The sequence below is a fragment of the Quercus lobata genome, chromosome 5 (genome assembly GCF_001633185.2).
Source record: "Quercus lobata isolate SW786 chromosome 5, ValleyOak3.0 Primary Assembly, whole genome shotgun sequence".
NCBI lineage: Eukaryota > Viridiplantae > Streptophyta > Magnoliopsida > Fagales > Fagaceae > Quercus > Quercus lobata.
Window position 1 is genome coordinate 33,630,775 of NC_044908.1, and position 15,961 is coordinate 33,646,735.

Consider the following 15,961-nt stretch of genomic DNA (forward strand, 5'->3'; position numbering starts at 1 on the left):
CATCCAACAATTAGAGCATTCACTACTAAATAATAGAAATGCAGAGAATGCAAAAATTGATATATAGAAAAAGGGTCTTCTAAGAACCTCAATTGACTGACGATGAACTCAAGCACCCATCATCCTTAAGCTTCAAGATCAACTTCTAAAGCCTTCAACTTGAATTTTGTACATTCACCAGAGTAAGCAAGAGTGACTGTTCTTTGCTATTTAACTTATGAATTACTTGAGAAGGAATAATGGAGACGTGTAATTCTCTTTTCTTTTTCTTTTTCTTTTTCTTTTTTTCTTTTATATATATATATATATATAAATCAAAACATAGCTACAAGTATTTGTTCAAACTCAAAAATGAAAAATTCATTTGTATTCATTCTTCCAAGCAGACAAAATTGGTGAGAAAGCAAGACCTTGTGATTGGGAATATCTAAATTGCAGGGGGAAAGACCAAGTTTATAAAATCCCTCCACTGGCTCTAGCCCATAACCAAATTTAGCATTAGTTAAGTCCCAGTAAATCTCAGTTATACTGGAATCCACTTCTAAATTCTGAGACACCTTTTTTTTAGAGAACAACCGTGGCTTTATATAAACCTTACAGAGGCATTGATTAGCCAAATCATCAATCTCAACACCAAGGCCTTGACCCATCAAACTTTTGATCCATGTAATGGTGATCAAGCTAAAATTAAAACCAAAATCTTTCCTTTCTTCGCTAATCCAAAAAAAAAGAAGAAAAAAGAAACTTTCTTTTCTGATATGACTATAATGTTACCATGCAACAATTAGAGCATTCACTACTAAATAATAGAAATGCAGGGAATGCAAAAATTGATATATAGAAAAAGGGTCTTCTAAGAACCTCAATTGACTGACGATGAACTCAAGCACCCATCATCCTTAAGCTTCAAGATCAACTTCTAAACCCTTCAACTTGAATTTTGTACATTCACCAGAGTTCTAGATCTACAGACCAGCAATTTTATACTCATTCAGGCCATTTTATACTTACCAAGCATTTGAATTTTGACAGATATATACAACTAGTAGTTTCTAAGCATGACATACTGGACAAATTGCACCTCATCGTTACAATGACTATTGCAGTTTACCAAACATGTCCTAACTAAAACTGTGATTTCAGGTCTCGATTGTCAAGTTCGAATTTGTGATTTTCAATTCAAAAGTTTGTAAAATTTATTTTTTCATATAAAGTTTGTACAATTAAATGATCTAAGTATCATTCAATAACTACACCTTTTGACAACCATAAAGCCTAGAGTATAGTCATACATTTCACCATTAAACCTTGCCTCATCTCCTGATTAATTAGGTTAAGAAAAGGGCCACCTTGGTCCTCGATCAAAGAATTACGTATTAGATTGAAAAGGATAGTGCATTCTCGGCAATCTTGGTAAAAACGTGAGGTTTAGTTGCATTTTTTTAAGTGGCGTTTACAAAAACGTGGCTGTAGAGTGGCCTTGAGCTACAGTTACGCCAGCCGCATTTACCAAACATAGCCCAAAGATTAGTTCTATAGCCCTGTTTTGATGCTTGAGCTATGTTTTTGTGAGTTGGCCTAAGGCCGCGTTTTAAAAACGTGGCTATAGACCCAACCAATTTTTTTTTAAAATTAGAATGTATCGTAAAGTCGCGTTTGGAAATGCGGCTATAGGTTTGGCATAAATTAAAGGAAAAATCCCTCAATTCCACACAATAAAAAAAAAGGCAAAAAACCACTTTTGGTTTCTACATTTTCAGGCGATTTTCATTTTAGTCCCTACATTTTATTTTTACCCTTTTTAATCTTTATCCTAAAAACACTTCTCGTTTTGGTCCATGTCGTTATATTAGAAACGGAAAAAGCTAACGTGGCAAACCGCAGAAATAAATAATACTAAATTAATATCCACGTGGTCTAAATTAATAATAAAAAATGCCACGTTAGCATTTAAATTAAAAAAATTAATTTATTAATTTTAACTAAATAAAAAAAATTAAAAACAGAATTAAAATTAAAAATCATATGAATTGAGATTTAAGTGTGTCTTGAACAAGAACAACAAGAACATAAATCCAGATTTAAGAACACAAACCCAGAAATTCAAAAAAAATAAACATTAAATCAAAACCCAGCCAAATCAACGACAAAACATCTAAATCATCCAACATCAACAACAAAACAACATAGCACTAATCAGGCCATTGATCATCAACAAAGCTTCAGAAAAACCAATCATCAACCCAAAATTCATAAATTACATCATCAAACCACAGATCCTCAACAAACCCAAAAAAAAAAACACAGATCCTCTATGCTTCTCTCTTTCAGATCTGGTCTGGACAATTTATTAGGCGTAAACCAAAAAAAAAAAAGAAAACAAAAAAAAAGAAAAAAAAGAAGCGTAACATTGTTATTACTCACTCTTATTTAACACAAACACATTCCTTCACACAACCTTTCACAAAAACTCCCATCAAAAAAAAAAAAAAAAAAAACCTTTCACAAAAACTCAAAACCCTTCTTCTGTTTCTCTCTCTAGAAAAAAAAGAAGGAAAGAAAGAAAGAAACACTCTCTTTCTCTCTCTTTCTTCTGTTTCTCTCTCCATCCACGATGCCGCCGTGCTCTGAGCCACGCCGATCCACGCCACCGGCGTCCCGTGATCTTCTCACTCTCCCTTGATCTTCCCACACCACCCATTTCCCTTCTCCATCTCCACTCCACCGGCCACCACCGACCCATTCAAACACACACTCACAAACCCAACACCACCATACCCATTCTCTCCGTTTCTCTCTTCCTAGCCGCAACTCACCACAATTTCTTCCATCAATCTCTGCAATTTTAGGTTTGTTTCTCTCAACTTCAGTTTTTCTATTTCATGGTATTTTCAATGATTTGTTTTGGGTTTGTGTTTGTTCCCTTTTGTATTTTCGTTTGTGGTGGCATAGACTGTATCTCAATCTAATCGACAAAGTGTGTTCATTGTTACTATCATGCTTTGTTCATGGATGTAAATTATTTATGATTTTACCTTTCTAATAAAAGGACAATTAATGTAATAATCAAAATCATAAGAGAGATATTTCATGCCTGCTTGGAAATCAAATTCAATCCGTAACATGAAGTTTCATTGCCTAGGTAATCACACTGAGTCATGCTGAGTAAGGAATTGGGTTATACATGGATACATCTCCTCCACAGCCTGCATTTTATTATTTATTATTATTTTTTTTAATCTGAAATTGCATGTATCACTTTGAGATTGAAGTTTCTAGTTGTTCTTATTCTCGCAAATTTTTTTTATCTTAACAAGTGGGATTTTGATTTTTCACTTGTACTCACAAGTAGCATCTCTTCTACTCACAAGTCACAGCAACCCTTTTTCAGTCTCTTTTCGGTTTCTTTTCTCATTTTCCACCTCCTTTTAGCTGACCATTTTTCGTTAAAATTTGTTTTTGTAGTCACCCATAGCCATGGCTTCTGGCATGTTCGTGGAAGTCATTAAAGAAGTTGGGTTGTGCCTATGGCAGTCTGGGTCCAAGTGTTTAGTCCACATTCGCGATTTGAAAGAAAATCTCAATTCCTTGGAAGTTACTATGGAGCAACTCATGCAAATATATGAAGATGTGCAGCAAAGGGTCCAAACCGAAGAGTTATTACCACTCGCGAAGCGTACCTGCGAAGTGGCTGGCTGGTTTGATGGGGTACGGAAACTGAATGAAGATGTGAGCAAAACTCTCCAAGATGGTAAGGAACAAGAGCAGAACAAGTGTCTCGCAGGTTATTGTCCCAAAAACTGTTGGCAAAGCTATAAGTTAGGAAAGAGAGTAAGAAAAATGCTGGATGAGGTAGAAAAGATGAAGAATAAAGGTCGATTCGACATTGTGGTTGCAAAGATGCATAATCCCGTTAACAAGAAGCCCATGGATGAGACCATGGGTTTAGATCCCATGCTTCAAAAGGTCTGGAGATGCATTGAAGACAAGAGTCTGAGAGTCATTGGTTTATATGGAGTCGGAGGTGTCGGAAAGACTACCCTCCTTCACAGAATAAACAATCTGTTCTTGAGCCTAAGCCATGATTTTGTGGAAGTTATTTTGGTTTCAGTATCAAAAGAACCAGATGTGAAAAATATTCAGAATACAATTCTCCAAAAATTGGGTCTCCTTGAAGGCTCTAGATTTGTTTCTACAGAGGAAAATGCCACACTAATATGCCGCAGGCTAGAAGAGAGAAAGTTTTTGTTATTGTTAGATGATATATGGGAATGGCTTGATCTCAACCTTGTAGGAATTCCTCTTCCAGATGATCAGAATGAGTCCAAAGTAATATTTACAACCCGATTAGAGGAAGTTTGTGGCCTCATGGGAGCTCAGCAAAATATCAAGGTAGAGTGTTTAACACAAGAAGAAGCCTTACGTTTGTTTCGGATGAAGGTAGGTGAAAACACTTTAAATTCTGATCCACGTATACCGAAGCTTGCAGAAGATATGGCTGCAGAATGCAAAGGCTTGCCACTAGCTCTGGTCACTGTTGGGCGTGCAATGGCTAGTAGGAAGGATCCAGAAGACTGGGAGTCTGAAATAGCCGCATTGAGGAACACTCCTTCAGAGTTTCCAGGCATGGATTCTGTTCTGCTTCCTTTGAAGTTTAGTTTCGAAAAACTGCAGAATGCTACCTTTAAGTCTTGTTTCTTGTATTGTTGTCTATTCCCTGATGGATATAACATCAGGAAAGAGGAACTCATTGAATATTGGAGAGCAGAAAGGCTTCTAGATGAATATTACCATGATGGAGAATATATAATCAGAAGTTTGGAGCGTGCATGTTTACTGGAGAGTGGTGAATCAGAAGAGTTCGTTAAGATGCACGGTTTGATTCGTGACATGGCCTGGTGGGAATGTAGAGACAAGGTTGCAATATTCATTAAAAGAGATGCTGAGTCAGATGAAGAACGCGGATTAAGCATATGGAATGGAGTAGAAAGGTTGTCTTTGTGGGATTATAGTATAGATGATGTCCTCATAAATTCTTCACCGTCATGCATAGAACATTTCTGCCAAAATGTCAAGCAGTTACCGAATCTCCGTACTATGATTTGTAAGGTTCCATTGTTAACAACATTTCCAGCTGGTTTCTTCCCTTTGATGTCTGCTTTGACACTCTTGGATTTGTCAAATAGTTTTCTCTTACGTGAGTTACCCAAGGAGATTGGTAAATTAATCAACTTGGAATCTCTTAATGTCTCTGAAACTGCTATCACAGAATTGCCGGATGAAATTCAATATTTGGAAAAGTTAAGGTGCTTGATATTAAATGGAACAAACATTCCGGAAATACAAAGGGGATTGATATCAAGATTTCAGTTCTTGGAAATATTTAGTAGGTTCGGTGACAAATATTTCAGTTACTCAGAGGTGTTAGGGGATCTGGTTAACTTACCACATTTGAGTGAAATCTGCATTGCCATTACTTCCGACACAGCTATCATCCAAAGATTAATGTCATTGGAGAGGTTACAAGGGTGCATAAGAAAACTCTCACTCTTCTCATGCGATGAGTTGACCTCCCTCGTACTATCACCCACATCGCTATATAGAATGGAGCATCTTGAATTGCGTCAATGTTCAAGTTTAAGAGAAGTGGGAATTGAGCCTTTTCGGATCCATCAAATGCCTAAGAACTTTGACCATTGTTCCATGTTTGGCAAACTTCGCAGGGTAGTGATTGGAGATTGTGGCAACTTGAGAGATGTGACGTGGCTCATTTATGCTGCAAAACTTGAAACTCTTGACTTACGTGACTGTAAAAATTTGAGGGAAATTATAGGATTCAAGTTGGGACATGGAGCAGAAATAGAAAAAATGTCAAGAAATTTCATATTCTCAAGTCTCAAGGTTCTACGTTTGGTTAGGTTACCAGTCCTATATACAATATGCTGCTATGTCTTGCACTTTCCTTTGCTTAGAAAGATTGAGGTACTAAAATGTCATAGTCTAGAGATGCTGCCATTTGATTCCAAAAGCGCGAAGAACTGTCTAATTCATGGAGAAGAAAAGTGGTGGGATAGATTGGATTGGGCGGATGAAGCGACTAAGCAAATTTTTAGTTCAAAATTCTTCCGTCATTCCTGGTAATTTAGTAAGAACTTCAAATTCAGCTCCTTAACTTAAATTGTTTGTGCTCTTCTAGTTCTAAACCATATGCTGTCAGTTCAAAATTGTTTGTGAAATTAGGATTTATGAATTGACAATTTGTTATTTTCTTAAAATTAAATGATCTGTTTTAATCAAATTGATGCTTCATCTAAGTAGTTGAGACTTGAGATTTGTCACTAATATCAGTATTGATTTTGGAAGGATTTTGATTAATTTAAGATTGGTGATCGTTGGTACTAATTAAGGTTGTGCCCTTTTGGGGTTTTCATTGTTTCAATGCTTTTCTTATGAAATAGAGGATGAAGTTTAATTAAGTCCCTAATTACTGGTTGGGACTATTAATAATAATTGGACCAGGTGAAGGTATTCAACTTGGGACATACAGTTGTTGTTTTTCTCAAATTAAGGCCCTCAATTGACGATGTGGCTCTTTTTTTTCTTTAATTTTTTTTTTTTTTAAATTCAATAGTTGTAACAACGAAAAATGAAAGAAATTGATACATTTTTATCCCAATTTCAAATATCAAATTTAATAAAAATAATTATGTAATTATATGAAAACGAAGGTTGTTATTATTATTACTAGTGTATAATCCGTACATATGCACAATATAATTTTAAAAAATTACAATTATACACATATATAGATTCAAATTATTCTCTCTCTCTCTCTCTCTCTTATTTTTTTATTTTAATTTCTTTTGAATATACACATGAGTTTACTCTTTCTTTCTTTTTTTCTTTGATTTTTGATGATTTATTTATATTAGACCTTTCGTCTTTTGCATCTCATTAACTTACCTAGAACAAAAAATTTTAAAAAATAATAATAATTAAATAGGACACGTAGCGCAAAATTAGACAATAATTGGAATCCAATTTAAAACCTAATTGGATTTTCTCTCCGTTTTACTTATTAATATATATATATATATATATATGTATATGAATAGATTTTTTTTGGGTATAAAATGGATCCTTGCATGGATTTACTTTTTTTGTTTAATGGGATTTATTTTAGGTGTAATCCGAGAATGACTTGAGATACTAGGGATTAAGTTTTAAAATTGAATTTTGTTAACAAAATAGCATTATTTATGTACATAAATAATGCTATTTTAAATATATGTTTTGTTATTATTAATTATTATGATTAGTTATTGCTACTTTTAATCATATTGTTGCTCGTTTTGGTCATGTTTATTTGCTCTATCATTGGTTAATTTAGATCTTGGCCCTAATTAGTTGTATTAGGACTTTTTAAGACCTTAGATTTGAGTTTTGCACATCATTATTTTTATCTTTTGGAGTTAATAGTGTAGAATTGCATTTTACTGATTTGTTGCGGTGTTTATTTTGCTTCAAGGGGCGATGATGACGACGAAGATGTTGGGGCAAGTTCTAGTGCGATTTGATTCGCGGTTTCTTGCTTTTGTATACTTGAGGTAAGTAGTGCTTGTGCACATTACTCATTTATGTTCCCACATTTTATATGTTGAGAATTACTTATAGACCTGAGGAAAAAAAAATTCTTATAAATATATGCTACTGGATATCTCTTCATACATTTTTAATTTTTTGTACGCCTTTCTTAACCCCATTTATTTATTTATTTTTTTTCGGCTGAATGCTTCTTAACCTCACTTGTTCATGCTGTTCGCCCGACTATGGTGACCAATGTGCCTGGGTCTTATTAGATTTACGCTATTTCCCATATTTTATATATATATATATATGGGCAAAACTTAAGTACAGTACCTTAACCCCATTTATTTATTTATTTTTTTTCGGCTGAATGCTTCTTAACCTCACTTGTTCATGCTGTTCGCCCGACTATGGTGACCAATGTGTCTGGGTCTTATTAGATTTACGCTATTTCCCATATTTTATATATATATATATATATATATGGGCAAAACTTAAGTACAGTACCTTAGGTGCAGTACCTTAGGTACCCCTTTTAAAATTTAAACACCTGTCCACTTACTTAACACTGAAACGGCTGTTTACATCTCTGTTTATTTCTTTTTCTCTTTTATTTTTCCCCTGTTTCAGACTCAAGAACTCCCACAAGAAAACCCCAAAACTTACCAGCTCCTAGATTTCCTATGACTTTTCTCTTTTCTTCTCTTTCTCTCTCTCTTTCCTTCTCTCTTGCTTAGATTGTTTGAGTTATTGAATCCAGCTCTCTGAACTCTCTCTCTCTCTCGCGCTCTATTTTCACATATTGATTGGCTGGAACTAAAGTGATTTGTTGGTATGTATCAACTAAATCTTATTATAGGTTTTCAATTCTAGTTGTTGGGTTTGTGTTATTTTGAGGTTGGTATAGTTTTTCTCTGACTTGGGTGTCAATTTTGGTTAATGGGTCTGTGTTATTATTGCTTTGGTTAGTTTTGATATATGGGTTTCCAATTCTAGTGCTGGGTTTGTGTTCTTTTGAGGTTTGGTAGAGTTTTTCTTTGCTGATTCTGATTTCGGCATCAATTTTGGTTAATGGGTCTGTGTTATTATTGCTTTGGTTAGTTTTGATTTGGGTTTTCAATTCTAGTTTCTAGGTTTGTGTTATTTTGAGGTTTGTTAGAATTTTCCTCTGTTGATTCTAATTTGGGCGTCAATTTTGGTTAATTGGTCTGTGTTATTATTGCTTTGGTTAATGGGTCTGTGTTATTATTGGAATGGAGTTTGATTCAGAGGAAGAGGCATATTTATATTATAATACATATGCTGGATATGTTGGATTCAGTTTTCATAGATATTGGCTGAACAAAAGAATCTAAGTGGTGCTTATTTCTTTTGGAAGTTATCTTATTTTGTTTTCATGTAGTGCTTATTCTATTTCAATTTTACTTGGAAATGGTAGGCATCAAGCATTGTGTCTGATTATTCATTCTGCAAGGGATGGCAGCAATGCTAGTCATTAGATTCCATGGGTTTGAACTTAGTGTGGTGGTAGTTGGCCATGTTTATTATTTGTAGATCAATTTATTATGAGCTTACTAGCTCTATGACCCTGGCCACCCTACAAGTAATAAATATTTATTACATTTGGGGATCACCAAGGAAGAATTTCATGCAATTACATGGTTTACCAGCTGGGCGGTAGATGTTGACCATGGTTCAAATCTTCCTGAAGTTCCTAATGTCAAATTGCATCTAGAGTCAATGTAATTAGTTTGAAATTGTCATAATGTAGATTCATTCTTCTAGTTTTCTTGTAGGAATTTTGGAAAAAAATTTGGGTCGGTATTTCATTTTAAGCAATTGACCCAGTTACTTTTTTCATGCCATGACAGTGAAAATAAAGAATGTGGTGGAGATGCAAGTGGAGTTGAAGACATTGTGAGGAACATGAAAGCAGTTGAAAGGGCAGTCTTGGGGTTTATGTGCAAGCAGATTGTTGACATGGGAAGATTGATGTAGGTCAAGGAATGTGGTTTAGAAACAGAGTTTATCATATATGTCCGATCAAGCATTTCTCCTGAAAATCATCTACTGATTGCCAGACATACTAATCAATTTTGAGATGTCTTTGTTTTTTCTTTTATGTAAGGTTGTATGATTTCCAATTTTGCTAGAATGTGCTATTGTATGACACTCTTATTCAAGTTTTGAAATGAGGAGTGGAGTTCTGAGAATTGCTTGGCAAGTGAATGAAATACATTTAACACGATTTCACTTTCATCTCTTCAGTTTGGACTTGGTTAGGGACAATTTGACAATTTTTTTTTTGGGATGAAATTTGGTAATTGATACGAGTATTGCAAAAATTTACCTAAACAGGACAAGGTACAATCTACTTTGGTAGATTGCATACTCCCTAGCAGCATTTTAGCCTTTAGAAAAACTAAAGAGGAAAAGCACAAAGCAATATTTGATCTGATCATAAAACTCTCACAAAATATGTTTCACTGGTTATAATTTCCTAGTGAAATATATTCAACTTTATACTGCACATGCAAGTGAGTCTCTAATTTCTTTTTTGAATAGCCTACAATTGATACACTTAGCTCACTTTCCTGCTGCTTTGCTCTTTACTCTTACTTTACATCCATAACTAGTTCTTGCTTGTAAAAAAATGTAACTGGCTGTCTCTGCCATTATAAGGTGGAGCAAGTTTAAACCCTTTTACTCTTAGCTGTAATTTGATTAGCCGTTCACCTATTCCATTCTTGAATTTTCTTAAGCTTAGTAGAATCGTAATCTAGTAATCTGCCTACACTTTTTAGATGGATGCGCATGAGCAAATGTGTTGCCCGTATCTGAATTCCCATTAGTCATGCCGACTTGAAAAGGGCTTGGCCATATCCACTTCGGCTTTTGGAAGTTACTCTTATTTTGTTTTCGTATAGTGCTTATTCTATTTCAATTTTATGTGATAAGGAACTTAGTTTTGATAATAAAATGAAGTAACCAATGTTTTATTAAATTGTGAAGTCACATTACAAATATCACATGGCATGTTGCAAAAGAGAATTCACTAATTTTTTAAATCATTTCCTTTGCTCCCATTTGTAAACTAAAAACATAATTCACTAATTAAATACAATGCGTATTTTGCAATTTTTAAATAAATTACAATTGTACAGAATAAATTGAATATATTCATGAGCCCTACTACCTATTCAATCTAACACCAACTGCCTCTCTTCTTGATTGGCAAACAATATGTTCGAAATGGTTGGGCTGCAAATCACTTTGTCTCCGTTAAACTATCATATCTTCTAAGAAAGCAAGCAGTGAAGGAAAAAGGCAGGCAAACAACTTCTTTTGTAAAAAATCTGGACAGAAAACAGGCAGGAGCAACCTTGCATCTTGTGACAATTTAATGAAGATATTCCTTGAGAACATGCTTCAACTGAGAGGTCGAGAAAAAATGAACAAATCTTTAAGCATGCTAACCCAATTGTCATTATTTTCCTGCAATAATGAAAAGTTATACATTCAGTAGATACCACATTTAAAAATCAAGCTACAATGTTAATGACCAGTCACCAGAGCAGTCTTAGAAGATATGACAAATAAACCAAAAAAATTCACTAGCCACTAAAACATCTCCAGGTATTACTAATATCAATGCCTCCAATAACTTCCAAAATATGCAAATCAAGATATTTGTATTTAATTCTCTAAGATTAGTATTTGATTGCTGTTCTAAGAATCTTTTGCCTTTCCAATTTCGAATTTTTTATTTGAAACTATCAATCAAACACCAAAGACAAACGTCAAACATTGAAAAAATAATTAGAACTCAACTTCATCAAGGTGAACAGAGAAATCAATGTCCATTTGCTGTTAATTTTCCTTTGTACCTCTTCCACGTAAAACTCAAATGCTTCTCACTCTCTCTTCAAAACTGGATAGCCAGCTTCAAAGGGTACTATCAATAGTTACCAATTTACATTATCACCAACTACCTGCTACTCTACAAGGATCCCATCATCCTTAAGAAGCAATCGTACTATCAATAATTACAAAGAAAGCACTAGAACTAAATTATCACAAATAATGCCAGTGTTCCTCCCTACGTATATGATCAAAAATTATAAGTGGCCTTATATAACTAGCAATTATTTTTTATACATAAATGAATTTGATAAGATTAAGACATGGTGTTACTACAACACAGTGATCCACACACTTAGACAGTGAAGGGTTTGTTCTTTTCTTGCTTTTCCTACTGATGCGATGTCAAAATGGTTTCTTAGGAGTCTATCAGCTTTGTGGTTTATCAGACCAATTAACCAAAATTGGCGCCCAAATCAGAATCAACAAAGGAAAATTCTAACAAACCTCAAAATAACACAAACCTAGAAACTAGAATTGAAAACCCAAATCAAAACTAACCAAAGTAATAATAACACAGGCCCATTAACCAAAATTGACACCCAAATCAGAATCAACAAAGAAAAGCTCTACCAAACCTCAAAATAACACAAACCCAGCACTAGAATTGGAAACCCATATCAAAACTAACCAAAGCAATAATAACATAGACCCATTAACCAAAATTGACACCCAAGTCAGAGAAAAACTATACCAGCCTCAAAATAACACAAACCCAGCAACTAGAATTGAAAACCTATAATGAGATTTAGTTGATACATACCAACGAATCACTTTAGTTCCAGCCAACCAATATGTGAAAATAGAGTGAGAGAGAGAGAGAGTTCAGAGAGTTGGATTCGATAACTCAAACAACCTAAGCGAGAGAGAAGGAAAGAGAGAGAGAAAGAGAAGAAAAGAGAACGTCATAGGAAATCTAGGAGCTAGTGAGTTTTGGGGTTTTCTTGTGGGAGTTCTTAAGTCTGAAACAGGGGAAAAATAAAAGAGAAAAAGAAATAAACGGAGAGGTAAACTGCCGTTTCAGTGTTAAGTAAGTGGACAAGTGTTTAAATTTTAAAAGGGGTACCTAAGGTACTGCACCTAAGTTTTGCCCTATATATATATATATATATATATCTATGAACCATTGATTTCATGCATTCTATTATTATTAGTTATAACTAATCTATGAAATTTTCTAGTAAAACTAAATTCAAACTAAATACATTGGAGGGCAAATTCCTCTAATTCATGCAACCAACAAATGCCACTAGTTCAAAATTTATATTATCACTTACAAACCTAGTAGTTCCTAGGTGTATTTCTTGTATGATTTATGCTTTATATATATGTAGATTCTATAGTGTTAATTTCTATGTTTTATATGCTACTAAAGTCTCCATTTTCAATGTATCAAATTATCAATGCCTACGATTTTTATGTTAATGAAGATAGCTTTTCTTTAGTATCCTATTTGATATGGGAGATAAAATTATGGCCCATTAACATTTTAATTGAAGAAAAGTTTAAATTTCTAAGATTGTAATTATAATAAGGTGAAACTATGAAAAAAAATAGTAACTAATATACATTTTTGCTTTTGAAGAATATGGCTTTTTAATCATATACATGGTCACTCTCTTGGAATTTGAGCAAGAAGTAAAAGACTTCTTAGACTTGGAAATCTATAGATCTTTAATCAAATTACTTGATCAAACAAAAAGAAAAACTAAGAAATATAGAAGAGAGAAAGAGAGATAAGGAGAATGAGGAAAGAATCACATATATATGTAGATAAAGATGCCAGTTGTAATGGTGGTGTAGATGAGGAGATTGAGGCAAGAACCACATATATATGTAGATAAAGATGTTGGTTGTAATGGTGGTGTAATTTTTTGCTTTTGAAGAAGAAAAGTACAGGGGAAAAACAAATTTATTTCATTGTCAACAGCAAAGTAAGCAAAGTAAGCCAGAGTCCAGGAAATATATATATATATATATATTTTTTTTTTTAACGTAGGAGCAAAAATTTGAAACTTTTTAGAATTTTTATAAAATTAAATATTGTAAGAGTAGTGCTACTGACGCAAACTTTCACAAAAATTTTACAACAAAATCTTGGTGGCAAGTTGTTAAAGGTAGGTAAAAAGGTGATGTCAATTGTGGGAAACCTGTAAAATCTTGCCCCATAACTTTTATTGTGAAAATATTGTGAAAGTAGTATTAAGATGATTATATTCAAATTTATTTCAGTTGAGTTTAAATAAAATTTAGAATCAGGAGGTTCAAATTTTTGTTTTAAGGGGTCAAAACAAATTTTTTTTTAAAAAAAAATTGGTCAAGTCAGGGGTTCATTTGAACCCCCTAACCTGAACATAACACGGCCCTATTTATTCATTGTCATATTGGGGCTTTCTTAAAATTATCTAATTTAATTAAATTCATGCTTCAAGTAGTTGGGTCATGAGACCTTGACCTAAAATTGTCCACACCAATTTGATTTATTTTTGTTCAAAAGTGGCGGAAGGTGTCAACTAGGTAAGTTATAACTACAAGGTTTTAATCGATATTTTTATTAATTTAAGTAGTGGGGGTTTTCTTTTTTCTTTTTTAATGTTTTTCTTATGAGATTGATGGTTCTAATACGAATTTTAACTCCCTGATTACTGGCTTGAACTCTTAATTGAGCAGGGAGAAAGAAAATATGTGATTCATTTATGTTAAGCTTATTGGGTTGATCTATTATTGACAGTTTATTACTTTTAGTTTACAATGTCATTATTTTTCTTCCTTTTTGAAAATGTATGTCTTTAATAACTGATTATGATTATGATGAACTGACTCAATGCACAATTTCGGTAGGCAACTGCTTGAAGATTGATTCAGGAAGATGGCTTGCAAAATGCTGAAGGATGATGTGTTCAACAATATAAGAAGAAAATGGATGAATTTTTGTGTGAAAGAGTGTTAAGTTTTCTTCTCATGAACTTGTTTTTGGTTTTTCCATTTGACCATTCCGTCTTTTTGTTTTTCATTTTACTTTTTTTTTTCATTTTACTTTTTTGCCAGTCGTGAATTGTATTGTATTTGTTTGTGTTTTTTCTTCTCATGCAATCAGAATTTTCTTTTTCTTTTTCTTTTTGCTTTACTCACATATGACATTTGTTTTTATTTTTTTAGTTATTAAGATTATGTTTGGTAACTGTTTTTTCCCCATCATTTTCTATTTTAAAAAACAATTTTCTATTTTTAAGTCTAAAAAATTTGTTTGGTAACCCAAAATAGACTGAAAACAAAAATTGTTCTCAAAACTCAATTTGTGAAAAAAACTGAAAACATACAAAAGACTGTTTTCAATTTCAAAATTTCAAAATTTAATGAAAACTCACATTTAATTTAATAAATCTATCTTATTTAATGAGTTAGCATAAGAGTTCAAATCTTAGTCACAACATATTTTAATATTTTTTTATTTATTTTTTTCTTCAAAAAACTATCTTTTTAATTTTAACTAACCAAACATGTTTTTGATTTCAAAAATACAAGAAAATTGTTTTTTCTTTATATTTCCAAAAACAAGTTTTTGAAAATAGAAAATAAAAATTGTTACCAAGCATAACATAAGATTTTTTTTCATAATCTCATACATGACATGTTATATGATGATGATATTAAGAATATATTAATTGATAACTTGATGAAAAAAAAATACTATGTGACGAATACTTAAGAATATTTATTTTGTAATATATACACACACACATATATATATATATATATATATATATAATTTTCTCTATAATTCCAAAATCGTATGCAGATTAGACCAATACAAAAATATTTTGTTCCAATGGACATACCAAAACTTTCAGTGAAACAAAATTGACAACTTTAATAAGTAGTTATATAGTGGGAGATATGTGAGTAGTGCTCCCAATTAGTTAGTTTGTTAGAGTCTAAGTGATTACTGATTAGTTACTAGTTGGTCTCTACATTGGTCACGACATTGCAAAGAACTATTCTATAAGTACCTATAACTAGTGCAATGCTGGCATATAAGAAAATTAATCCAAATTTCCTTACCTTCTCTCTAAATTCTTTCCCTCATCTACTTTCAACATTCTTTGAGGGTGACTAAAACCAGTTCAATCTTAAGTATTTCATCTTCCATTGCCATCATTGTCTAAACACTTAACACCAAGGATGTCAATACCGTACCGGAGGCCGTACCGGTTTGGCTACCGGTACGATATATTTCGGATACCGGTCAACACCGGTGTACCGTTTCGGGTTTACCGCTATTTTTTATATTTATAAAAAAATATATATATATATATATATATATTATAATTGTAGGAGCTTAAGAATTCTTGCCTTTGGCTTTGACCAAACTAGTGGTACTCTTCATCCATTGGTTCATGCCTTATAAGGCATGAAGAGGAAAGCTTTCCTTCCAATGTGGGACAAGGGAATT

General features: G+C 33.0%; 1 protein-coding gene across 2 annotated transcripts; it reads left to right on the forward strand.

The window, feature by feature from the left end:
- Nucleotides 1–2,536: 2,536 nt before the first annotated feature.
- On the forward strand, nt 2,537–9,846 carry LOC115992754 (disease resistance protein SUMM2-like). Of its 2 annotated transcripts, XM_031116975.1 has the most exons (4): nt 2,537–2,849; nt 3,466–6,137; nt 7,529–7,607; nt 9,459–9,846. In XM_031116975.1, exons 2-3 carry the CDS (start codon nt 3,478–3,480, stop codon nt 7,575–7,577), a joined length of 2,709 nt encoding a protein of 902 aa, XP_030972835.1. In that variant the 5' UTR covers nt 2,537–2,849; nt 3,466–3,477; the 3' UTR covers nt 7,578–7,607; nt 9,459–9,846. The 2 variants fall into 2 exon arrangements, with proteins under 2 accessions (XP_030972835.1, XP_030972836.1); XM_031116976.1 differs by lacking the exon at nt 9,459–9,846 and having other exon boundaries at nt 3,466–6,145.
- The last annotated feature ends 6,115 nt before the right edge of the window (nt 9,847–15,961 follow it).

Excerpts from the sequence above, each read along its gene's own strand:
- LOC115992754 (XM_031116975.1), top strand. The coding sequence starts at position 3,478 with ATGGCTTCTGGCATGTTCGTGGAAGTCATTAAAGAAGTTGGGTTGTGC. Across the intron at positions 6,138-7,528 it reads AAATTCTTCCGTCATTCCTG|GGGCGATGATGACGACGAAG; the intron begins GTAATTTAGTAA and ends TTTTGCTTCAAG.